Raw genomic sequence first — 25,074 nt, 5'->3', positions numbered from 1 at the left:
AAAAACTAACTAGTTAAAAATACGAAGAACAGTGATAAAGGAAATACGAAATGAGAGCTCTATATACATGAAAAGGGAACTTGATTGCTATCTAGAGGGTGTTTCTGTACGAAGTTCACTTCTGTATGTGACTTTTCACACTTTTCTCCTGGACAATTTACATATTTGAAACCTTACAATCTATTTGCCACTGAGTAACCGCTTGCACAAAATTGCTTGAAATTTTTGTTTGACTTCCTGTCATCATTTTTTTCCTGTCTTGCCCTTGATTTCCTACATTTTTCTAGTAAATCTGATTTTTCTGTCCCAATAAATTTTTTTTGTCCTTCAGTGCAGCAAAACCACAATCATATTCGTAGACTCATTTGAGCTTGGACTGTTGATAACTTTATTTACAGTTGCACTTTAAGAAATTGTGGGGAGAAGTTTGTTGCTGCATGCAAACTTGTATTTAGGCAGTAGGGAAGTTAGTGAAGTGGAACTGGCAGAGCAGGAATCCATGGTAGTAGCATATTGCAGTTCAAAGAGAAAGTCCTTTGCCTACAGATCTGAAGGGTAATTTCTTGCTGTAGTTTAGGTTGTAATGTTTTGTTTATAATTTTATCACGTATGTGACATTGTTACTCCTAATATTAAATGTTTGCTCAAGATGCAAATCTATTACAAGTGCAGGGAAGACCTTACTACAGTTCACTATGATTTTTATGCCTACATAGAATTGTGATATTTAGAAGTATGCTTTTGGTGGTAAAAGATGTTATATTTTTCTTGGTAATTACTTCATGCTCATACATTTTTTACTGTTTTTTTTTTTTCTTTTCCCTACCAGTCTGTTTTTAATTTTGGATATGAAGGTAGCAGATGCAGCTGCAGATTCTTTTTTGAGATGCAGTGTCAGTCACTTTCATGTAGATAAATAAGCAAAATGAAAGGTACAGGTGACTTTTTTTTTATATGTGCTGAGGATGAGTCATGACACATACCAGATTTGTCAGGTGGCAGAGGGATACTTTGCCTAAAATTGCTCGTATGCCCCTCTGCTGCAGTCACCTAGCTGGCTGTGATTGGCTTGGACAGCTTTTTTTCATATAGATCCTGTTAATTATTAGCTTTGTAGTAATTCCCAGGCACTGTTAGTCATTAATGTATGTGAAACTTTTTTACGTATTATGCCTTCTAGGTGAAGTGAATAATATTGAAGCATCAGTGCTTCATATTTGGGAGGAAAATAGTTTGTGCAATTGCCTGCCCTCCCATTTTGTGTTTTGTTTCACATAGACATAAAGGCTTTAAATTTGAGAGTGATCATACGTCACTGAATAATGACCTGTGTATTTCGCAGAACTATGTTGAAATAAATGCTAGCAAGCCTTTAATGAAAGTGGTGCATTGATTCAAATCTGGGACAAGAAAACATCGTTTTGCAAGCAAACCCTGCTTAGTGGTGTATTGCTTTTTCCATTAGGGAAAGTAGTGGCTTGATGCTGGTAAACTTTGTATGATTTGAGTATTTCTATCACAGATGAGCTGTTCTTTTGTAAGAGTCCTATAATCTGGTGGTCCTTTTAAGCCTGGTGTTGTACATGCCTTGATGAGACAGGGAAGGAATTTGCAAAGAAATGTTCTGGGAAAATGTATGTTTCTTTCCTACCCTGTCAAAGTAATATTAAATGGAAGTAATATGGGAATCTTTATTTAAAGCTACAGAGGTAGGAGACTGGAACATCTGTGTTTTTTATGGTATGCATTTGGAGATAATTTGCTAAATAGTCTCTGTGTTAATAATGAGGATATTCAGACTTCAGATAATTTAGCCTTAGATTCTCAGAGCTGTTAAAGCAAGTTTGCATCAGTATCTCAAATTGCAGAGGGAACGAACAAGGACAACTGAAAAATAATGCCAGATGAATGGCCATTTTCATTTTTAAATGTTGTATTGCTCCCTGGGATCTGGGAGCTTTCCACATTTCACCATTCTATGGATTTTTATTTTGTGCGAAACCAGATGATGAGTGTAATTTTCATAGTAATTTTAATGCTTAGCAGACTTGTAATTTATTCACATGCAGGAGGAGTGCATTGACACCTGTGGAACAGATCAGGTGCTGTGACTATCCTTTAGGAAAATTCCTCTTGCAAATGTTAAATGACTATCAGCAGTGCTGTCCCAAAAAAAGGCCTAAGTATACAGATTAGGCAACTGAAATACTTATTAATTTAAAATAAGCTTAACATATTTTTCCATCTATTGAATCAGCATATACTGTCTTATTGGGGGGGCACAGAAGACTTCTTGTAAGATTGTTAGTGCCTTTATTTAACCTAATTCTGTTTTTAAGGAATGTACATTTTCTAAATGTAAATTAGATGAAGCTGCTTAGTTGATACTAATTTTTGCAAATCTCGATTTATTTCCCTGTTCCTATCTGCCCTTTTCCCCCACCTCTCCCCAAAACAGACTTCAGCTTAAGTTGTTTGTCTTTTTGAAAACTTCTAGTGCTGCGTTTGATACAGTCCTTGGAATAAATGTTGCTGTAAAGAAGTTGAGTCGTCCTTTTCAGAATCAAACCCATGCAAAAAGAGCTTACAGAGAGCTTGTTCTTTTAAAATGTGTCAACCACAAAAATGTAAGTTTGGCTTTATATTTCCCTCTTTCATCTTAGAGTAATTTGTCTTAAAAGCTCTCTTGTTATCGATAACCAAAATACCAGAAAAATGGTGAAATTGGAAGGCTTTGGTGTGGGTAATAGAATTTACACGATGTGTGGTTGAGCTCTTGGGCGAGCTGTTTGGTTGTTAAGAGGATGAAGTGCCAAGAGCAGGAGGTTCTTGTTGCAGTGCTGTTGTGGATTTACCTTCAGTGTAGACTTTGTAAAGATGACATTGCTGTAGTGTGTTTGCTCTTGTAGTCCTGTTAAGCGAACGAAGCCTGTCTGGCAGATGGTTTGGCTCTTGTAACTGCACTGTAGTTATATTTTCTGAGCTTAGGCAAGATTTGTATTAAATACAGTATTTAACTGGTAGGTTTGGAGTGTGCAGTGATGTAGCTTAAAAAAAGGGTGCCGTCTAGGCACTTGAGAGGGAGATAGGTGTCATGTAACTTCAAAAAGAAAAACGTTTCTGCTGTCTCAGTTCCTTCAGCATATGTGCTGTAGTTCTGAACTGTTTTTGAAACAGCAGTTTTTCAGTGTAAGTGAATTAAGTGAAACCAAGTAATATTTAAATTTTGTATATTACCAGTGTGCCTTTGATTTTGAATAATTTCTGCAATAAATGACTTTTTACTTGAATTAAAGCTGAAACTTCTTCTAATGTTTTTCCTTTATAGATAATTAGTTTATTAAATGTATTTACACCACAGAAATCACTAGAAGAATTTCAGGATGTGTAAGTACTAGATTTTTTTGTTTTAATTTTCCTGACAAATAGTAGCATAAGCCATAGAGCTATATTTCTACCATCTTACAGACTTTATACTTTGAATACAGAGGGTAGCTAAAAGAGTAAATCCAGGCGTTAGTTAGTCTTTCTGGATGTTTCTGAAAGAAAGAAAAAAATAAGATGTTTTACTACACTCATAAGATGGAAGTGTAGGTCATTTCAGTGCATATGCTGTTGTGGTTAGTGAATGGGCTTGGGTAAAAGGGTATGTGTGTCTTTTGAGTGGGTAAGCAAATGGTATTTTAACTTGAAAATTAAACGTTTCTTATTAGTCCTTACAATATTTTTTGGGGGTGTGTGGGGTGTAATTACAGTGAAAGGAAACATCAAGTCCTGATGCATTGCAGCATCTGCAATTTCTTCATCAATTTCAGTCAGTCTGAGTTTTTCGTGCTGTATCAATTTAGAAAACTCAGAATTATTCTGACTGCCATTTCTAAAACTAGCTAAATTCTAATTTCTTGTGATGGACTACTGAATATTTTTTTCACTTTTAATAGTTAGACTATTTGAGTAGATAACAATATAATTTTGAAATTATGGAAATGCATTTTAAATTTGGTTACTTTTTGACTCAGGGTTTCTCAATGTTTTCTTTCTTATGCTTTAGATACTTGGTTATGGAGCTGATGGATGCCAATTTGTGCCAAGTTATTCATATGGAATTGGATCATGAAAGAATGTCCTATCTTCTTTACCAGATGCTATGTGGTATCAAACATCTTCACTCAGCTGGTATCATCCACAGAGTAGGTAGTATTAGATCGTTAACGATACTCTATGAACATATATTCTTAAGAACTGGAGATTTGAGTTGGAAGAGAATCCAGTCTAGGAGAGGAACAGAACAGGTATAGCTCAAAGGAATATACCTAGAGATGACTTAAGAGTCTGTGACCAAACAGAACTTTGAAATAATCTGTGTGACTCCCACCTCTGTTATTAATAGATGAATTTTGAAATGTGATATCCTTCACATGGCCCAGCATTATAGCAAGATGAGAGGACAACAAATTTCACTGCCAACAACTGTAAATAATTATTCTGTTATTTCAAGAGAAAAGTCTGAGTAGAAGATTAGAAACTCCAAGCCAGCTGGTTCAATACTGTTCTGCAGAAACTTGTTGCCTTCCTAAAATGTTCACACTTGATCTATTTGCATGTCCCTATCATCTCCCTTGAGAAAAGAATATTTTGTACCTGAAAGCATAGTTCATGTGACTGAAACCAAGTCAAACATTTGAGCAGAATTAAATGTGCATCTGTAATTCAGTGACTTGTGATAATCTGTGAATAAAAAAGTGCTTTAGTTTTTCCTGTGCTGTATATTCCTTTGGGTGCAATAATGCTTTTTCCCATGAGGCAGATATCTTTAAATATGTTATTTTTCTCTCTGCCCACTGGATAACTTTGTATTTTCTCTACATCATAATTTTAACAGTGAAATTTGCTAATCAAAATAATGCAGGTGGCTTATCTGTCATTAACAAATGCAGTTATTAATGTATTGTGTTGTGCCACTTTCTACTACAGACACCTGACAGATTCATACAATCTCCTTTTCTATGCAACTATTATTCATACCCAAAATAGGTCCACTCAATGTGTTAAAGGAAGTAGATAAATGTACACATTGTGCATTACAGAATGTAAGGTAACTGACTATGCTGTCACTGCACAAATGTGTAGATTAAAAGTCTGCAGATGATGTTGATTCGGTATTTCCCTGACTTTTGAGCACTGAGCTGTGCAGCATTTCACTTCTCTCTGGTCTGTGTATATATAAACCAGCAGAAATACCAGAACACGAATGTAAAGTTGTTATGTGAGGTGAACTGGGGGTATATAAGGACTTTGGGAGTGGGGAGTAATGTATTATCCAGTATGTTGAGCCTTCCTTAACTGAAATAATTTCTTGTTAGGATTTGAAACCCAGCAACATAGTAGTAAAATCAGATTGTACACTCAAAATCCTTGATTTTGGACTGGCGAGAACAGCATGTACTAATTTTATGATGACTCCATATGTAGTAACACGGTATTACAGAGCACCAGAGGTTATCCTTGGAATGGGCTATAAAGAAAATGGTAAGTTACTGGAGCAACACTTTAAAATCTCTTTAACAATCTTTTGTCTAAATCATATCTGTCTCAGAACATAACAGCTTTAAAAGATCAGGGCAGAGCTGGTTTTCCTCTGCCATGTCTGTTTTTAAACAAAGTGTGCTAATGACATTACTGGAAATAACAACAAAAATATACACTGGTTATTTTGGAGAAGGTAATAGTTTTCTGCTGCATGCTTATCTCTAATGTATACTGTTCCTGCTCCCCTGCTGTTGTTTTATCTTCTCATGTGTTGTCCTGGTGTCATTTTCTTTACCCTAAAAAAAAAGTGAGACATTTATGCTGGATGATACTTTAAAATAATGATCATTGTATAAATAATAAACCCTTATATCAGTGTAATTTTTATTGTGAAGCATCTTTTTACATTCTGCCCCTTTTATGTCTGTGATTATTAAAATCTATTTCAGATTCCTAGGAGAAACAATGTCTTATATTCCCTTAAATCTGCAAAGCACTTAAAAAGACTGGGTGTTATGCTATAGTTGAACTATTTTTAATGCCTTGAACATCCAGCCAACGAACTTGTGTATTAGTGTTTTACGTGCTGATTTTTACTAGCTGTGGAGTAATATGCTGCCTCCTCTGATTTTTTATCTTAGTACATCTTTTTGCTTTGTCATTGGGGCTTGGGGGTATCGTACTTTCTGTAACTTTGGCTGCCTAATACAAGGGACTCACAGGACCTTGCTGAGCCACTTAAGAGTTCACATTGATGCGTGTGGCAGCTTGTACTACGGCAAATACTCATGTGGATGAGAACATTAATAGAGACAGTTCTGGATAGGACAGGAAAATAATTGCAGGACTATAAATGTGCAGTGTGAAGTTACAAATAAATAATCATCGTATTTAAAAAATCTTTAATCTTTTGTCCTTGTTGCACCTAACATATGATAGTGGATATCTGGTCTGTTGGGTGCATTATGGCAGAAATGGTCCTCCATAAGGTCCTGTTCCCAGGAAGAGATTGTATCCTTCTTCATGGTTGTTTCAGAAATGTAAACACTATTTATATTTTTACAAAATGCTAAAACCACAGTTTAGCAACAGTTAAGTTAGTCGGTGTTGAAATGATTGAAAATTCATGTTAACAGTTTGTTTTTCCACATTGTTGCGTTTTATTGTAGATGCTAGATGTTTTTGTTTTTTTCCTCACTTTTGTTCATGAGACTTCATAATTTGATCATCTCATTTTTACTTTCAGTTGATATCTGGTCAGTTGGGTGCATCATGGGAGAATTGGTGAAAGGTTGTGTGATTTTCCAAGGCACTGATCGTATCCTTCCCTAGTCATCCTTGAACCCCATTCCACTTCCAACAGAAACACATTTTGACCTGTATAAGTATAAAAGCATAAATAGTGTTTTCCATAATGTTTTAATAGATCTACTGTAATATATGAAATTAGTGTCATTAGCCAAATCGTTAAGCCTTCCCATTTTATTTTTGTAGTAGACTATTTACTGTAATTTGTATTGATTGAATCCATAGGATTTACATTAAGAACTTCAGCTTTTCTAGCTTTAAAAGGATACTGTTAGATTAAAAAATAAACACCAGTAAGTATATTTTCTTACTATTGTTCTTTGTAGATAAGTGTTATAAGCAAAAGCCTACAAATTTACTTCTTACTATGCATGCATTTTTGCTTCCTATTTTGTTGAACAGTGAACTTTTTTTTTAATGTACAAGTTTTTGAGTTTGTCAGATTTTTTTTTCTTGCTCATTAGGACACTGCTGTCCAGCAAGTGCTAATTGCAAGCACACTGCATGAGATATTAAGAAAAAATATTATTTAATACAAAAGGAACAATTATTTTTCTTTTGGAATTTTTGTTTTCATTTTATGAAAACTTTATTTCAGGCTTACTTTTTCTTAAGATTCCCCCATCTCCCTCTCCAGTATTTTTGATCCAAATTTGTCTTCACATAATTGTGCTTCCTTATATGATAGGAATTACAGGAAATTTTTCTGTATTAAAACCATATATTTTTGTATATACCTTAGTTTGGAAATCTCAAGAACAGTGGATCAGAGACAAGCCCCTATGCTGTGTTAAGTGAACAAAAATAATCATTTAATTGAATGCATGTTCCTTGAAGAATTTGATGCATTTCAAAGTATTTCCCTAGAAACAAAATTTAAAACACTTGACTCGTTATCAAGTTGCAATTAAAAAAAAATGGAGTGAAACCAATTCTCTTCTCCTTTATAATGAATCATCTTGTGAAGTAGTAGTGTTGTAGGACTAGACGTTCCAAGTTTATCAGTAAATATATAGAAAGCAGAAGGTGCAATTAAACCACAATTGCCATGTGTGGCTGTATGCCTTAAGAAGCCCTAGCTACTTGAGGTCCAACATTTTGAAGAAGGTCTATTTTTTTCTTGTCAGCAAGTAAATGTTGGGTCTACCACTTTGAATATCAAATATATGTTCACATAATCTGTTTATAGATACCTCTGTACCTTACAGAGGGGTAGATTAAATTTGAATACTAATTTTCATGACACTAATCTTCAGCAGTTGATCATGCATTATTTAGTAGCATAAATGATTAATTGTTAAATAAGTCTGTTTTCCACCTTTCTTTCTTTCTATATTTATTGTTTTACCTTTCAAAGCCTTCAGACCAACCTAACACAATTCTTCATGTATGTTATATGTCTTTCACCTGCATGTCAGCATGGGCTATTTTGGTTCGTTCATGATAAATGAAGGAAATTTTGTCCATATTTTTGAATATGCGAATTATCATCTGTGGTTCTCTGAAGCTCCACCAGTCTATATTTCAAGGAGTCTCCCCTTATATCTTACCAGAATGCATAGCTGAGCTTAGAGTTGTTTTTTTTTTTTTTTTTTTTTTTTTCTGGTAAGACTTTCGGTTCCCTTTAATGTGAAATACTGACAACTATTCATGTTGTTGACTTACGCAGTTACCAGTCTGGAAAAGTTTCAGATTGTCATTTTCATTTAGCTGCAGCTGCAAGACTGTTTTGACTGTGTGGTTTATGGGGGATGCTAGTGTGCATGGCCATGAAATTTTCCCTTTTACAAAACGTTTTTTGACTTAAGTTTTGAAATGTCATTGTATTGGGGTATTTAGAGTAGGGCCAGTTTCAGTACCTTCCCTAATGATGTGCCCTTGACTATATTCAGGAGAACCTGCTCTTAGATCCAGTAGTTTGTATCCCGACAGGGGTTTCTGAGGGAATTGCAGCATTGCCCTGGGCAGGCTGAGATGCTCCACGTTGTCAGAGCGATGGATGGGCTGAGCCTGCTCCTGACGGGTGCTGAGAGCATAAACTGGCCTGAGTGGCTGGCGGTTGCTATTGCGTTGGAGATGAAAAATGCAGAAAAACTATGCAACATAGATACTGAAGATGAAATAATGGAAAGCATAGCAGCACCAGAGAATGTTTTTAATGCTCTTGCTACCCAGGTGGTGAAAGCAACTGCCTGACTGATGGAAAAAGCATGAGGTCATAGTCATGATTTATTGGGGGAAAATTGTGCTTTATTATAATTGTAATAAGGACTCTGTTTCCAACTTCTCTTCTTCCAGACAGACAAAGTAGGCAGGCACACTTGGTATGGACTGGTTTACTACTGATGTTGAGGTCACTTACTTGACCAGGAAGGGAATTCTGTCTGTAGAGTGCAAGGTTATTCATAGGATGCTCTGCACGTTTTACAGTGAAATTAAGGTTTTCTCCCTGATGGGTTTCTAACAATGGACATTGCTTATTTGATGCCCAACTCTATGTTGGGGAATTTTTTTTTCCATTTTTTTCTCTCCAGGTTTTTATTAGTGAAGTAGGATATTTAGTCATCATTGTTCATCCCCTCACCCTGAAACCACAGTAGAGTGGACTTTAATTTGGGTAGCTGGCTAGCCAGGCTACTGTTACTCAGAAAAAAAAGCTTCTTGAAGATGGATTGGTGGAGTTCTTGCAGAAATTAGTTTTCCAACTCAAAACAAAATTTCCTGGTGTATGTCTAAAATTGCATTTTATGTGCTTTGTTTTAGCATGAGAGTTAGTACCGACTTGAATTTTTATTATATTGTTTTTCCATTGGAATGTATACAATAAGCAAATATAATTTTCAATCTTTGCATCTAAAGTTTTAGCATGAAGCAGTGACTATGCATATATTTCTATTTGTATTTCTGGTGCACTAACTGAAATGAAAAGAGCTTCAATGTTTTATAAATACTTTAAGTCTACGTGCAGCAAATGTATTTTGTTAGAAAATATGTATGAGGATGGATAGGTTGAAATGATAGGTTATGAATTTATATATAAAGGTTGATGGTTAGACTTTGCTGGAATTGCACATTCTTTTGATCAGAAAAATGTAAAGTATAGGTCTGAGTAAACTTACTGTATTAGTATCGCTGATACTTATGTCTTTTACATACTTGTACAGAATTAACACAGTATGTCTTCTCGGTGTGAAAGAGCTTTGTTGTCCTGACTAGCTAAGCTCGCTCAGAGAAGGTTCCAGTGTATCTGTAATATATGTATGTTTCACCAAGTCTAGGGAAAATACCTTGAGATGAAAAAAGGCGCAGTCCAAGAGTAATTTGAGGCACATTTTTGAATTGGTAGTATGTAAATCCAATTCCTAAGAAATGTTTAGAATCTGCATTTAAAAACAGTAGTCTTTGATTAGGAGGTTCTTTTGGTTTAATTATATAAAAATATACAGAAATCTGGATTCACTTTTTAGAACCCTTTCAAACTTCCAAAGTTGAAAATAAAAAGCAACCAAATGAACGAAAACAAATAGAAAGAAACTCCCATAATGTAAAACCTAATTTCCTCATGACATAGGCACAAAATTCCTTACTTTGAAGAATGTGTTGTATTTGTGCTTTGGGCTTTTTAAAAAACATATACTTCCTTACTTTCAAAAATCTTCCATGTGATAATATTGTGTACTTCGGAAGATTCAACAGCAGCTTTTCTTTTCTGTCCCTGTAGTTGTTTTGTTATGGATATAATTACCAAACGAAGCTTCTTTTTGACATTACTGTTTTCAAAACTGGCCAATAGCTATTAATTAGCAAAAGATATTTAAGAATAATACATTATGCAGCACTTCTAGTCCGTCTTACAAAGCCCTAAATTTTACATTTTTGTCAATGTAGCTTTTTGCATGGCAGTTCAGAATGTTAATTGATCTTAGAATGAAGTTCTTATTTTTTGTCATTTGTTCAAGTTTTCAACTTTTCAGATTTCTGTAAGTGATATTTCTGTGTAGTGCAGACTTCAAATTCTTCAGCTGATTTTCCTAAAGATATGGTGCAGATATTGATCAGTGGAATAAAGTTATTGAACAATTAGGAACGCCGTCAGCGGACTTCATGAAGAAACTGCAGCCTACAGTGAGGAATTATGTAGAAAACAGGCCCAAATATCCTGGTATTAAATTTGAAGAGCTCTTCCCAGACTGGATATTTCCATCAGAATCTGATCGTGACAAGTTAAAAAGTAAGGCAAACTTTTTTCTTCTTTTCAAGATTTTAATTCAAAATGTCTGCAACGTATGTAATAAATACATATATATGTATATATGAAATATTATCTGGTAGTGTATTTTATTGCATTACAATGATCATTCATAAAAAAAAAGTCAATACAGTGACTCTGCAACAATGAATAGCAACTTACTGTGCATTTACAAATGTATTTTAAATTCAGTAGTTAATGGCAAAAAACTGTGACCCATGCACCAACATGACTGTTCAAAACTGAGTTTGGTTGATGTCAGATGCAGGGCTTATGCTTTGGATTACAGTAAAATAACATTTATGCTAGAGGATTGTGACCTCATTTTGAAAGAAGTCTGTACCAGTATAGGAAAGCTTGCATCTCTGAGCCTGTTCTGGTAGTGCAGGTTAATGTTTCTGTGTATTTAGCAAAATGTGGAGCTTTAGTACAAAAAAAAAAAAAAAAATATGGGCAGTGCTCAGTGAGACCTATTTAACCCCACAGGATTAAAAATTAAGTATTCTCATGTCGCCAACAAATGGAACGTGTTGAAAGGCTTAGACGATTAAGAAATCTGTGTTTTCTGTTCCCAGTACGCATTTTGTCATGTGTTAAAAATCTACAGCTCTTTTATCTCTGTTTTTTCATTTTTTACTTTCTAGCCAGCCAAGCTAGAGATTTATTATCAAAAATGCTTGTAGTAGATCCAGACAAGAGAATTTCTGTAGATGAAGCCTTACGTCATCCTTATATTACTGTCTGGTATGACCCAGCTGAAGCAGAAGCTGTAAGTTTGCATTGCAAATAAATTTTAAGATATCAGTTTAATAATTTTAAAGAATATCTTTAGTTTGAGTCAAGAACATACTTTGAACTCATACTTTAACTAGTCAAAGTTGCATGTAAAGCATTCAGATCAACAAACCACCTGAAGAACCACCTGGAGTGGAATTGATGTAATAGTTCCCTTTATGGAAAGAGTTGCCTATATGGTGGCAAGCTAGTGCATTTTGAATAGTGGGCTTTCTCAGAGGCCCCATCAAGCCTTGTGAAAAGTTTAATTTCTAATTGATGCTTTTGAACTGCATTTCAGTGGGAGTAGGACCTAAATTCTGGAGACACAAAATGAAAGTAATTATGAGATGGCTAAAAAGATCACTTTCAGTTTTTCTTACTATAATTGATTGTGTCGGCCATATGTAATAGGTAATTACACACTTTCTTTTCTTTGTAGCCTCCACCCCAAATCTATGATGCACAATTGGAAGAAAGAGAACATGCAATTGAAGAATGGAAAGGTAAACAAGTGAGCATGACCGACAAAATTTACTGTAATAACTTAGGTTATAAATGACAGCTCACAGTACACGTGTGTTGGATTGTGTAAATGGAACTTGCTACTCAAAATATGCAGTACTACTTACGCCAGTATGAAAAGAAATCACTGGAAAAATGTACTAATCTTGGAATGAATATATATGCATGTATGTACACATACAGGTAACATTCTGAAGTCTGTTCACCAAAATGTCAGTTTTCATTTTCTTCTTCCTTTCCCTTGAATATTTTGTTGTTAGGTGTTCGTAATCCCAATGTGTTTTTTTTCGTGATAGAAAATGCTCTGAAAGAGAAACAAATCAAATGGAATCCATTTGGTTATTACTCAGAATTAGAGGTGTCTTAATCTATTTAAACATTGTTGCTCCAGGTTTCATTATGCCTATGGATATGCACACTGTTAAAGGAAGGTGTAACTTGGCGTACCTGATGGGACACTAAGAACATGTCATGTTCTTCAAGAGCAGACATTTGTTGATGTCAAAATAAAATTTCCACCGAGGTTTATCTGCATGATATTTTAAATACAAATTTGATTTATGCATTTATTTGCAATTAATTGTAGTGCATTGTAGGTATCGATGTAATATTTTGAGGTGGGATGACTTAGCTATTCTGTTTGTAAAATGTTGATATTGGCACATGCTTAGTGTCTTTCTGTGATACATAAAACATGTAGGATTCTCTAATTATGTTAATAGGCCTTTAAAAAGAAAATGCCCTTGCAGTTGTACTCAGACTGACCCGTAACTATTTAATTGTACCTTTACTCATTTATAAATTATATATAAAGCCTCTGACCTTACAATGTTTTTTCTCTCTCTTCTCTCATTCCTCCCACCTTCCTCTCATCAGAGTTAATATACAAAGAAGTAATGGATTGGGAAGAAAGGAGCAAGAATGGTGTGGTAAAAGATCAACCCTCAGGTTAGTCATTGTTTCAGTAGCTCTTTTATAACTGTGCTGGGTAGGGCTCATCTGGTGGACTAGAGGAGTGAAAAAATCCTACTTACTCCAGGTAGGCAAAAATTCTGTTCCTAAAGACAAGGTTTCTGATCGGCCTTTGGAGACCCATGTGCTGTAGTATTTAATTTTTATGAAATAAGTTGTAGGAAAGTGTAAGTCATGGGCGTTCAACACACTGAACTGCCTTCTCCACACAAGTCTTAGGCATCAAAAGAAATAATTGATGCCATGTTACACCAGCTGTTGCACAGATAACTTTTATGCTGAGCGGTTATTCTTTGTCTCTGTGTGAATGCATATGTTTCATGCAGGGTTAAACATCTTCAGAGCTCCTTTAAAACAGCTAATAGTACAAAGTGTTTGTCTGCAACTGAAGCCTTGATGTTTGCTGCTGTTCTCTTGGTTCAGTAATTGGAGTTGTACTATCTCTTATTAACTATACCTAGATTTCTTGGTATTTGTGCCACTAGGGAACAAAATCTTATGTTGCCTCTTTTTTTTTTTTTTTTTTTTTTTTTCCCCCTTAGAGAAGGAGAAAAATAATCTATTCTCCTGATATTCACTCCAGGTTTTGCATGTTAAGAAACTTAGTACTTGCTTTTCTACTGTTTATTGATTTGTTATTTTCTAAGAATTTCGCTAGGGAAAATGATGCTCAAAATGATGCTCGGAGCCTAGAAGTGGGGTTATTTGTACTTGCAATATTGTCTTGCCTCAGATTTTATTATGTTTGGTTTACTTAGCACAGATGCAGCAGTGAATAGCAACACCAGTCCTTCCCAGTCATCATCTATCAATGACATTTCATCCATGTCAACAGAGCAAACATTGGCTTCAGATACAGACAGCAGCCTCGATGCCTTGACAGGACCCCTTGAAGGATGCCGATGATCAGCCAGGATTGCAGACTTAACTTTGGAAAAAGAACTCTCGCTTCCATTGGGCCTGAATTGCTTGTAAGTTAATGGAACAAAACTAGAAAAACTCCATGTTCTGCATGTTCTACTAAAGTAATGCCTGTTTTTATTTTTACTCAGTTGTTATGAAACTGCCTGCTTAATGTTGTAGAACTTAAATCAATGTCTAAAGAACAACAACAAAAAATAAATTTAGACACTATAATAGGCTTTTATTTTGTTTCAGCCTATTTCAGGTGAGCAGTTATAATAGATTTTTAACCAATAACTTCTCTTAAATGGGTTCATGAATCTTCAGTACCAACTGGCAGGCTTTTGTGACATCAATGGTTGTTTACATTTTAGTACAGTATTGCTCATTAGTAGGTTTTTTGAATGTATAGTGTCTATGAAGTTTGTTTGAACATGTGACTTTGGCAGTTTGCTTTATTTAACTACTGGAGTGTTGTGTGTAAGTGTTAATTCACATATTGAACACTCAGTACTATATTTAAAGGGCAATTATTTTTACATATAGCACTTTTTATTGAGCCCTTTCTATCCACTTCCTAATAATTCTGTCTATCTTCTTGTAGAAGAGAAAATTGTGAAGTTTAAAGAATGTAGCCATCCCTTCATATTTCACCAATGAATATGTCTCTGACGTTCTTTTCAGTTATTTAAACTGAAGTGGATGGAAGACACACAGTGGCTTAGTTCAATCTTAAGGATGAGTGACTTCTCTGTGAAGTTGTGCCTGTTAAAAGAGGGGAGAGTGCTAAATTGTTCTATACATTCTGTCTTGCAATAGTGGTCCTTTAACAAAAACAAACAAAAAAGGAAATTATATCTGTGCTTTTCATTCAGTGCAAACTGTTAAAAAGGACAGGTGAATTGGAGAGACTTGCAGCCTAAGTGGCCTGAAAAAGAGCTGCATAAATGTTTTCCATTTTTTAATGGGTCCATGCTATCTAGAGAGTAATTAAGGAAACAAATGTAGTAGCTTTAAGTCATTTGACAATTAAGTTAAAGTATTTACTTAATTGAATTTAGCTCTATTCCCAAATTAGGAAAACCTCTCAATTTCCTACTGGAGAGAGAAAATTAATATATTTAATACATATATATTTTCTAAATACAGTGTCAGAGGAGAGGAGCTTATTTGCTGTTTCAATAGAAGCTTGTCAATGCAGTTTTCAGAATTGTATAATACAAACACTGCCTGCACAGTACGTTGAATTCTTAGAAAATGTTTGCAGTAGAGTAGGGCTTAAATTACCTGATGCTACACACTTGTGAATTTGTGCACATTCACTTTAGAGTGCACAGGTGTGTAAAATTTTGCTAAAGGATCTTATGTGTGCATGTGTGTATGATTAAACTATATAACTATAATAGTAATGGATGTCCAAGATGAGGTAAAACACCACTTTCCTAAAGGCATTGTATTTAGCTGTTGATTCAGATACTGCTGACTTGAATTTAAAAAGAGCACTTATAAAATATACTTGTGCAGCTAGCCACTGCGCTACTGACATGTCTAGTACATTCTTGTAAAAGACAAGTGTCCCTTCTTTCTGACCTTAAGATTTGAAAAAGCAGTAACTTTATGCCAAAATTGCTTTTGTTAAATTGTATCCATGTGTTTTTAAATAGCTTAATTTGGTGTAGCAAAAACTTCACTGTCCCAGAAAAGGAAAATTCAATGAAGTACTTAAGATGTTAACTTCAGAATTTTCGTCTGGAATTATGAACTTTTTATTAAAAAAAATAAATAAATCAGTTTTATTGAATTGTAGGATACTGAGGGCTTTTTGTTGTTGTTGTTTTGTTTTAAACCTATGGATACCTTAGTTTCTTTGAATACTGATGGTACATTTTTATTGTTTTTGTTACTGGAAAAAAATAAATCTAAAATACCTTTTACCAGATAGCAATACAGTACAGGTTGCTATTCTTTTTCTTTTTTTTTTTCTTTCTTTTTAATCCTTGTTATTTGTGCCAGTTAAAATTATTTAAGACACCTTTTCAGAAGTAACATTAGTGATTTTGGATTACTTGTAATCCTCCCCCCCTTCCTTCCATATAAGAATATTTTTATATTCTTTATTCACTATGGAAGTCATCTACTGGATTTCATTTTTCAAGATTTATTTTTAGCTTTTTCAAGTGAAGTTGCACTATACTTTACATTCATCATTTTAACTTCAGAAGATTTAATGCAACAAATACTTTTCATGTCTTTTGGATATGCTCAAAGTTGAGTTTTTCATATTGGACTTGGGCTGCTCAGCGCTGGGCTGGTTGGACCAGATGGCCTCCAGGTCTCTCCCAACCCAAATTACTCTGTGATTCAAATCGTCTTTTAATGTTGTGTGTGTGTTTGTTTTTTTTAACACAGAACTGCCCTATCCCCAGGATTTGAACTGGTATCTGACCTTCTAGTATATACTGTTATATCAAATATGTAATCTTTGAACAAAATAAGCCCTGAGATTGAGCTTCCTTGTAAATCTTATTGTTTGTAGGAAAAGCCATTTCATACTGTATGTTTTTAATGGCTTCTTGCTATGCCATACTTTGAAGCTTCTAAATTTTACCAAAATGTTACTGCCTTCAAAACATGCATGAAATGAAAAGTGTGAATATTGTGGATTTTGATTCCCGCATAACTTAAAAGCAAACTGCTAATAACCTGAATAGATGTCCAGTTCTTAGAGAAGGCAGATAAACAGATTATATTCAGCAAAACGCATGCAGGATAGATGCATGCTAAAGCTCCCATGCTGTTTCAGTGTGAGCATACAGACTATAAACGCACTGCATGCAGACTTTATACATATTAGTTGTATTCCTGACTACAGATTAAGTTCAGTGCCACATCTGTGAAATGGTTGTCGATGCTGTGAGAACCTCATCATTGATGGAAAGTAAAATGCACATGTATCTTGACAGGGGTTTAAAAGTTGAGAAAGTTTGGTGTGCAATATAATCACTTTTATTCCTAATACTAAAATCATGTATGTAAAGTGATACAATTGACCATTTTTTTGCACTTTGGCTTTTATAAATATTTATATGTATTTAAAGACTAAGAATATGTGAGTGTGTATACATATATATTAGAAACCTGCTCAGTTTTGTAAACATGAATGTTACTTTTCTGTATGAGAGACTTTGTGTTAACACTACTGCAGTATGCATAAACAATTTATAAAATATGACTAATAAGAAGTGGCAGTCAACATAGATGCAATCTGTAATCTTAACTGCTCACCTGAAAAACAACAAAAAAGAGGGATTTATGGCTATCAATCAGATTATTTACCAGAAACATTGTTAGATATATGAACACTGAGTAGCTGAATGGCATTGCAGAAATGGAGTATGTTTTAAAATGTTCTGTGCTCATATCGTTTTTCCTCAAAAAAAAAAAAAATCCAATCGGAAAAAAAATAACCAACAACCAAACAAAAAAAACACCACCCTTAAAGAAACCTGGCTTTTTGAAATCTGGATAAGCAGCCTGTAAGTGTGCTTTGAGGAAACTGTGTGATATGACAAACTTCATTTTATGTAATGGAAAATGACAAAAACATGAGTAATGAATGGCAAAATCAAGGTTTTGTCTGCACAGATTTTACTAAGCAAACAAGTCTGACTGGAAACTAGTGTTTGCAAACAGCCTGTGAAGCTTTATCTTGTTTCTGGTAAGGGTTTGCATTTCCTTGTCAAAATAATGAAAATTAAACTGAACTTTAACTCAGAATTAACTGGTTGGTTGTTAAGACTGTTAGGCACTAAAGGACTATTATTTTTTGTCTTTTGGAGTCCTAACAGAGTGCACATACGTTTATTCAAAACTAAGTGTGTGTTGGGGGAAGTAATTCCATATGTTTTATTTTTCTTTACTAAAGGAAAGACCTCAATTTCTAAATCATAATGCTGAATTGGTTTCCTTTTTAGATTGTATTTGGCTTAAAATTATAATTTTACAAACGAAATAGGATTCAGACATTCAAAAAACTGACACACTGAGCCTCCAAGAACTGGGTAAATGAGCCTTTTTTGGCAGAAGTGCAATCCTCCCGTTTGGTGTGCACTGGAAGTTCAGTTGCTGAAGTGCAGACAAATCTTTACTGAGCATAATGCTGTTTTTGAATACAGGTTCAGTCTTGCAGCAATACAGTTTGTGTGGAGCGTTTCATTTGAATTGTGAGTCTTGAAATGGAAGTACTTAGTGTGGTGAGGGGTAAATGCTGACCAGCCTTTGTCTGTATATTCTACATATGTCATATGGATTCTATCAGGGCTTGATGCTAAACTTAGTGATACTGTATACTGGGAACCAAATTCTTTCCTGGGATGTGTATTGTGTAATTCCTGCTCAAAACTGGTTTTGATCCAGGGACACCTGCACCCAGATGCAGAATTTGGACTTAAGTTCCTATAAATGAATCTAGTAACTTCTTTGCTTTTCCACAGTGTCTTTGATTTTTTTCAACATGAAGTATGACAAAAAATGTATTCTGCCTCATTATTTTCCATATATCTTAGATTGTCTATTACATGAGTAATTAGTGATGTTCTAAAAGCTTATTACACAACTTATCAAATCAGTTTTATTTTTTGCCCACTGCATGCTAAAACGTCTGGAGCTAAACTAATGTTTTAAGTAAGCCATCTTTTCTCATATTAGTGTTGGAGGAAGGTGAAGAGAAGATCACCACTTCTGTTTGTGTTTTATTAAATGACTATTTTTGTAGCTAAAATTTTATTTGTTGGATTTCAATCTTGTAGACTTGCTTTGTTGATACAAATTTACCTGGGTCCGCTATTTCAAATAAATATATGTATAAGAAGTCCAGTATAAAATTAAAATAATAAAATAGTCTTCTGCAATTTGTTACTGGAAATATGACAAATTATTTTGGTCCAAGAATTAAAAAAAAAGAAAATACATTTAAATATTTCAGTTCTTATTCCTTGATGTTGCTGCTTATTTTTTGAAAAGGTGCTTGCAGTTTTGCACAACAGAAATCAACTTTATTAATTGCTGGGTTTGAAGCACTTTAGGATTCTTCTGAATACAACCAGTATATGGTGTTAAAAGGAAAGACAAAAAATCAGATGTATTCAAATTTGGTTTCAGTCTTTTGATCTGACAGATTTGATCAGCATTTTCCTTTAAATATAAACCTTTTTTGAGAGAGGTGAACTTTGAGATTTTTTTAGGGCTGAAATTTAACACATAGTACGAGATGATTTGAGAAGCATCCCCTACTTAAATGCCTGTAGGGTGACTTGAATAGCAATGTGACTACCTAGGCATCTATGGTATAAAGAAATGCAAAAGTCTGTCATGTAGCGAGATCAGCTAGCTTTTATTAACATTAAGCTATTCATCCTAAGCTAGATGTATGTGCTGTGGTGAGGCCAGAACATCTGCTCACGTGGGGACTCCACACTTATAGATACTATGAGGATACCATAGGAAGACAGTGTCTCTAAAATACTGGTCTAGAAGCTTGATGCCTCCTATGGCATACATGAGCTCCTTTTCCAGGCTGGAGTTCAGCACTCCATGGTTTCTTAGGATAATGAAAGCAGAGAAGAAAGCAGTCACGTAAGAACCACATCTTATGTCCACTACCTGAAACAGTAGTCATATTTGTTAACGACAGCAAAGCTAGTTTAATATCCATGAACATGTGCTATTGTATTGTCTTCTACTGGGAAAAAAACTTTTTTGAAAAACCATGTGTGTCACTAGCTTTTCTATGAATTCAGATGCTTAAATTGGTGCTAATTTTTTAAAAGAAAATGTAACAGATGGTTAGCAATGTATTTGTCTGTTTTTGATACCTATATTTTCTTAAATTGTGGCAAACCAAACTTTATAAAATGACTAATGTATGTTTTTAGGTTCGTCAGATTCCCGATTTTTCCAAAAGTAAAGTGTGTAAAATTCCGGTTATGCTTCTTTGGAGCTATTGCTTTCAAGTGTTTTGTACACTAATAAAATGAACATGATTAGAGAAGTTAGCAATGCATAACTACAATCCCTTTCTTTAAATTGCATGACATGCTGGGTCCCACAGGTGGTTTTAGTTTAGTTTAGTTAAGATACCTAAGTAAGGGCAAATCAGAGATACTTGTGTTTAGTTAACCCAGTACAGCGAAGCCTTATCTGGTCATTAAGATAACTTATAAAGATTATAAGAATTTTCATCTATTTTAAAGAGAGAATATCAAATGGAATTAATGAACTGTTTTGTACAAATACAGATGTTAAATCCAGAGAATATATAATGTAGTTTGCTCCAGAACACATGCTATTAAAGAGTATAATGGGCTCCTTGAGTTATTTGTATTGAAATCCAATTTTTCCCGATTACTTAAAATAACCACCCTCCCACCCAACTTCAGTTCAAGAACTTTTTTGAAATGCCTTTATCTCCCTTTGAAATGCTTTGTTTGTCTTGTTTTGGCCCTCTTTTCCACCTTCTGTTTACCAAATGTCACAAAAAGTAGCATCAAGCCCTATCACTTGTAATAGTGTTCTGATTTTATGGCCTTAATATTAGTTATGGTATATAATTTCAGAAGAAAGATGTGCTTTGAAGTCTAATTATATAGATACATGTGGCCTCTTCTGCGTATGAAATTAGGCTTTGATTGTCATATCTCATTCTTTACGCTTGTGCAATAGGAACATGTTCCCTTCAATGCAGTGGCTATTTTGTCTGATGCTGGACTTTGTTTTCAGGATGACTAGACAGTGTTTTTTGTTTCATGGACAGCAGTCATGCTTCCTTGATTTTTCGGATTGATTTTTTAAGTAAACTAGAATTTCATAAGGAAAGCTGTCAATAACTAGTTCTGAAGTGCTAGTTAAAGCCTTGTTCTGATGCTTTTTCTCCAAAAAACGTATCATAAAACAATACTAAAGCCACTGTAAAATTACAAATAAATATGTATACTTAAACAATTTGAGTAGTTTGTTTTATTTACTATAGCTGTGTGTTGTTTCTTGATTATTCTTGTGTTGAAGTGGAACGTTTTATCTAACTAAAAGAATATGTTCTTAGTTTTATAAAACATAATGTTTCATTACACTTCAGTTTTCAGTTAACCAAAAAGTAAGTATGAGTATGAAAAGTAAATTAATATCAGCTTAAAACACTTTCTGGAGCTGCTTCCTCCTGATCAGCTGGAACATTTGGACATGTTTAACAGCACTTGGTTTTACTGCCAAGTAAGAAGTGTATTTTGGAATTTGTTCTTCAAAATTGCAGAAGCTTTCTGGGTGATACTGACAGGTCTGTATTCACACCCTTGTGTTTAACCAGTATCATAATTGGTTTTTCAGACTTTCTTGTAAGATGCAGATAAGCTGCAGGCCATACGGGGTGTATATATTTGTACATATATATGGACTTTGAAATAATTTGCTTTTCACCTAATTCTCTAACAATGTTCTTTCATCTTGTCCTGACTGAACAATGCAGATGTACAGCTAAATTTGAAAAAAATAAATAATTTCATTGTATTTTCTTGAAGAGGTAAGTATTCTTGTGAAGACACTGATAAGGTTTCTTAGTCACTTTGTAAAGCTGTCTGATGTAACTGGGGAAGTATTAAAATAGTTATTAAAACTATAGTATTAAAACAACAAAAAAAAAGTATTAAAATTATAGTTATTAAAACTCTAGTATTAAAATAGTTAATGTGTTTATGGTGTGTATAGAGGTAGCTCTGCAAAGATGAGTGAAGGAGTCTACTAGTAACATTCTTAAGACTGGCATACTTATGGGAGTCTTGCAGGGAGACTCTCTTGGCTATCCGAGATACCTCTTCCTCCATGAAAGGAAATTCCTTTATGGAGAGGACAGGACTTACCCTGAAGCTTCAGATTCCAGCCACAGGGCCACATGGCAGTGCTGGCGTTGTCTATAAGGAGATGTTTGGTCTCATTATTTCTGTGTTGGTCTCCAAAGAAATCATCTGATTTAAGGATGCAGGTATAAACTCAACACCCCTGAAGCCCATTTAACACCTATGTGACTTCTAGGCTGGCTAGTAAAACACTCCCAACAAGCACAATATCCTGAAATTAAAAAAGTCAGCCACTTGGTGCATTAGTACGAGTGAGCCTGAAAATACCAGGGAGCTTCCCCATTGTGCTGTGTAGGCTGGTTTGGGAATGGGTAATGCAAAGCATGTCTGAAAGATTTTTCCAGGGGTAAAAGAGAGCATCGTTGGTGTTAGTAGGGCACTGCAGAGAGTTCCTGGAGTTAAGGCATGCCCATGAGTTTGTATCACTGCTTGCTTTGTAATTGACAGCCCAGTTTTTACTGCTGAGATTCTTAATTTCTGAGATCAGAATATGGCTTTTCTCTCTCCTACAGAGAGAGCTCAAGTTCAAACCGCACAAGTCACTGTTTATTTCCATTTGTTAATTTCCCCAAAGGTTTCAAAAAACTCTTCCATTTCTTTTTGAAGCATTTCGTTTCTTCTCTCTGCATCTTCCTTTGCTCTCTCTGCATTTCGCATTTTCATCTCCACGAGGCTGTGCTGCTTGCGCTGCTGTCCCAGTTTCCAATGCATGTCCTTAATCTCCGACTGCAGCTCTCTGTTCCGCTGCTCCAGGCTGTTTGAAAGACGGACATGATAAATTGTTTTTTTTCCCCTTAATGAAGCTGTAGCTTTTAATTTTTTTAAACAAATGTTCCTATAAATACAAATATTAGCAGCCCCTAAGCGGGCTGTTACATGCCCCTTGTTAACCTGTGTAGGAAGGGACAGCATTCTTACACTGATTTTTTTCAAGAGATAATGCACCAAAGTTGCTCTCACTGGCTGATTTTCTTTTGTGAGGGGAATCTAGTGTTAAATTATGTCCTTACCCAGCATTAGAAGGAGCTTCGGCCCTATGCACCTACTTAAACTCTTGGGTTGTGCACTGGGATTTTGGTGGAAGAGGGGTGAGGAGGCAGCAGTGGCACAGTGTGCATGTTTAGTCTGATGTGGCTCTTGGTGTCATCTGTTCAGCACTGGGGTCTGTTTTCTGTCAGAATTCGCTGTTCAGCACTTGATACTAGGGCTTGCTTTTCCAGTTTATGGTGTTAAATATTAAAAACAAACAAACAGGGCAATTAACCTTACTTACCCCAATCTAGAGTAAATACAAATAACCATATGGCCAAAGCAGTATTTTGGGGGAGATGCTTTTTTAAATCATTTCCTTATGGAGTACTACAGTAGTCTAACAGTAAATGGCAGTGCAATTTATTTTAGGAAACACTGAGGATACCAACTTGAACTGCAAGGGAAAATTTAAGCAGAATTTAATGAGGAGTTTAATGATAATTAAGAAAAGCGAACAACCTAGGAACAGTTTGTTTATTAAGAAGAAATTGGTGACTACCTCCTTAGGAAATTAAAGATTTAATGGATTTTTTTCTCTTTCAGTGTTCAAGGCAAAGTGTAATGGAAAATTAAACAACTTCCGTGCTGTCTGTTGAAAAAATGCATGTTGAAGCATATTATGTTTTAATCAGATAGTCATTTTGCATGATTTATACCTGTAATTTATAGCTAATGGTACTGTATTTAAAATGTTCATTCCCTTTACCTACATGACAGGAAAAAACAGCACCAATTGGAGAGTGGAGCCTGGAAATGCTGCCATGTTGTTATTTTGATTACAAGCTCTGGCTAAATCTCTATTCAATTTCTCATTTTAGGAAGCTGGAAAAGACTTATGAATACTCTCCTCAGATTTTTAAATTCATGGCTTAAAATGTGTAAAGAATAATGACCTACTACTTACCACCACTGCTGAGAACCCAGCGCGTTTTTCTTAGAAACATTTAATATTGGATTAAGGCTAAATGGAAAAATACACAATATAGGAGATGCTTTTCAAGAGCTCTGCACAGTCATGCTGAAAACCTTATATATGCTCTTGACACTTCTCAAGCACCTCACACAGAAGTGGACTGAAATTACCAAGCTGTTGCTAACCCTGTCTGGTAACACTGGCTGCGGATGCTGCTACTGGTGGTACTGCAGCAGTGCCCAGAGCCCCTGCAGCAGTAGCATGCAGTATGAAGCGATGCCCGCCCCGAAGCCTCACAGTTCTTAAAGCCTTTTACCTTGCAACTCTGGATTCATATTCTGCCTTTTGCCTGGACATCAGCATCCTCAGGCAGGCCAGGCGCTGCTGTGGGGAGCTGGGGCTTGCTGGTGGCTCGCTGGCAGGAGGACGGCTGTCGCTGGTATCCCCTGGGATGGGTCCTGTGTTTTCCTGAGCCTCCGAAACACCTCCTGTGGCTGTGTTTGTTTCTTGGGGGTCTTCTGCGTGGCTTGGCCCTGTCAGGTACCTTGAAGGAGGATTTTCCTCAAACATTGCTGAGCAGAGAGCGCCTGCCCAGCCGGCACCATCCGTCCCCTGCGGGCTGCCAGAGCCTCAATGCCTTTCCTGTTTCATGGGGGAACTTGTTTTCGTGCCTCTCTCGCTCTGCCTTGTCACAGCCTGTGAGAGTTTTCTTCCTTCCCACAGCTGTCTGAAGCTTTTCAAATACTTGGAAATAGTCCATTTCGCTGGAGCCTGGATCTCGTTTCAGGCTCCAGTTTTGCTTTTTGTATGCTGTGGCCTCGAGTGGCTATGCCCGGCTGCTTCTCAGCCCTGGGATCTGCTCCTGCTGTCTGACCCTCTCTATTTTCAGTGTTATTTGACTGACATCTGCGGGTGGCCCATTGCAGAGCTGCCCACCATTGGAGTTGTTTCATTCCTGGGCT

The 25,074-nt window shown here is 35.5% G+C and overlaps 2 protein-coding genes across 9 annotated transcripts in view; one reads left to right on the top strand and one right to left on the bottom strand.

Annotated features, from left to right (window-relative positions):
• MAPK9 (mitogen-activated protein kinase 9) overlaps window positions 1-21,259 on the top strand; it is a 27,340-nt gene extending 6,081 nt beyond the window's left edge. For 3 of the 5 annotated variants that reach the window (XM_084535532.1, XM_084535533.1, XM_084535536.1), the window contains exons 3-12: window positions 2,498-2,627; window positions 3,329-3,387; window positions 4,052-4,190; window positions 5,364-5,529; window positions 6,776-6,847; window positions 10,886-11,068; window positions 11,731-11,855; window positions 12,303-12,366; window positions 13,262-13,333; window positions 14,121-21,259. In XM_084535532.1, coding sequence (XP_084391658.1) covers window positions 2,498-2,627; window positions 3,329-3,387; window positions 4,052-4,190; window positions 5,364-5,529; window positions 6,776-6,847; window positions 10,886-11,068; window positions 11,731-11,855; window positions 12,303-12,366; window positions 13,262-13,333; window positions 14,121-14,263 — 1,153 coding nt within the window. In that variant the 3' untranslated portion in view covers window positions 14,264-21,259. Of the gene's footprint in view, window positions 1-2,497; window positions 2,628-3,328; window positions 3,388-4,051; window positions 4,191-5,363; window positions 5,530-6,468; window positions 6,541-6,775; window positions 6,848-10,885; window positions 11,069-11,730; window positions 11,856-12,302; window positions 12,367-13,261; window positions 13,334-14,115 lie in introns of all 5 variants that reach the window. The other 2 variants (XM_084535534.1, XM_084535535.1) reach the window with 2 other exon arrangements.
• Window positions 3,313-25,074, bottom strand: LOC311444412 (rho GTPase-activating protein 24-like). 4 transcript variants are annotated; one of them, XR_014697873.1, is made up of 5 exons: window positions 24,429-25,074; window positions 22,171-22,921; window positions 12,567-12,689; window positions 5,738-5,825; window positions 3,313-3,529 (listed from the first exon to the last, which is right to left on the bottom strand). XR_014697873.1 is itself a non-coding variant. In XM_084535537.1 (2 exons), the coding sequence occupies exons 1-2, from the start codon at window positions 24,680-24,682 to the stop codon at window positions 22,714-22,716; spliced, it is 462 nt and encodes a 153-aa protein (XP_084391663.1). In that variant the 5' UTR covers window positions 24,683-25,074; the 3' UTR covers window positions 21,257-22,713. The 4 variants fall into 4 exon arrangements, 1 of the variants encoding a protein (XP_084391663.1); XR_014697874.1 differs by lacking the exon at window positions 3,313-3,529 and having other exon boundaries at window positions 5,539-5,825; XR_014697875.1 differs by lacking the exons at window positions 3,313-3,529; window positions 5,738-5,825 and having other exon boundaries at window positions 12,379-12,689.

This window comes from Aythya ferina (assembly GCF_964211825.1).
Source record: "Aythya ferina genome assembly, chromosome: 14".
Classification (NCBI taxonomy): Eukaryota; Metazoa; Chordata; class Aves; order Anseriformes; family Anatidae; genus Aythya; species Aythya ferina.
This window is presented reverse-complemented; position numbering and strand designations above follow the sequence as displayed.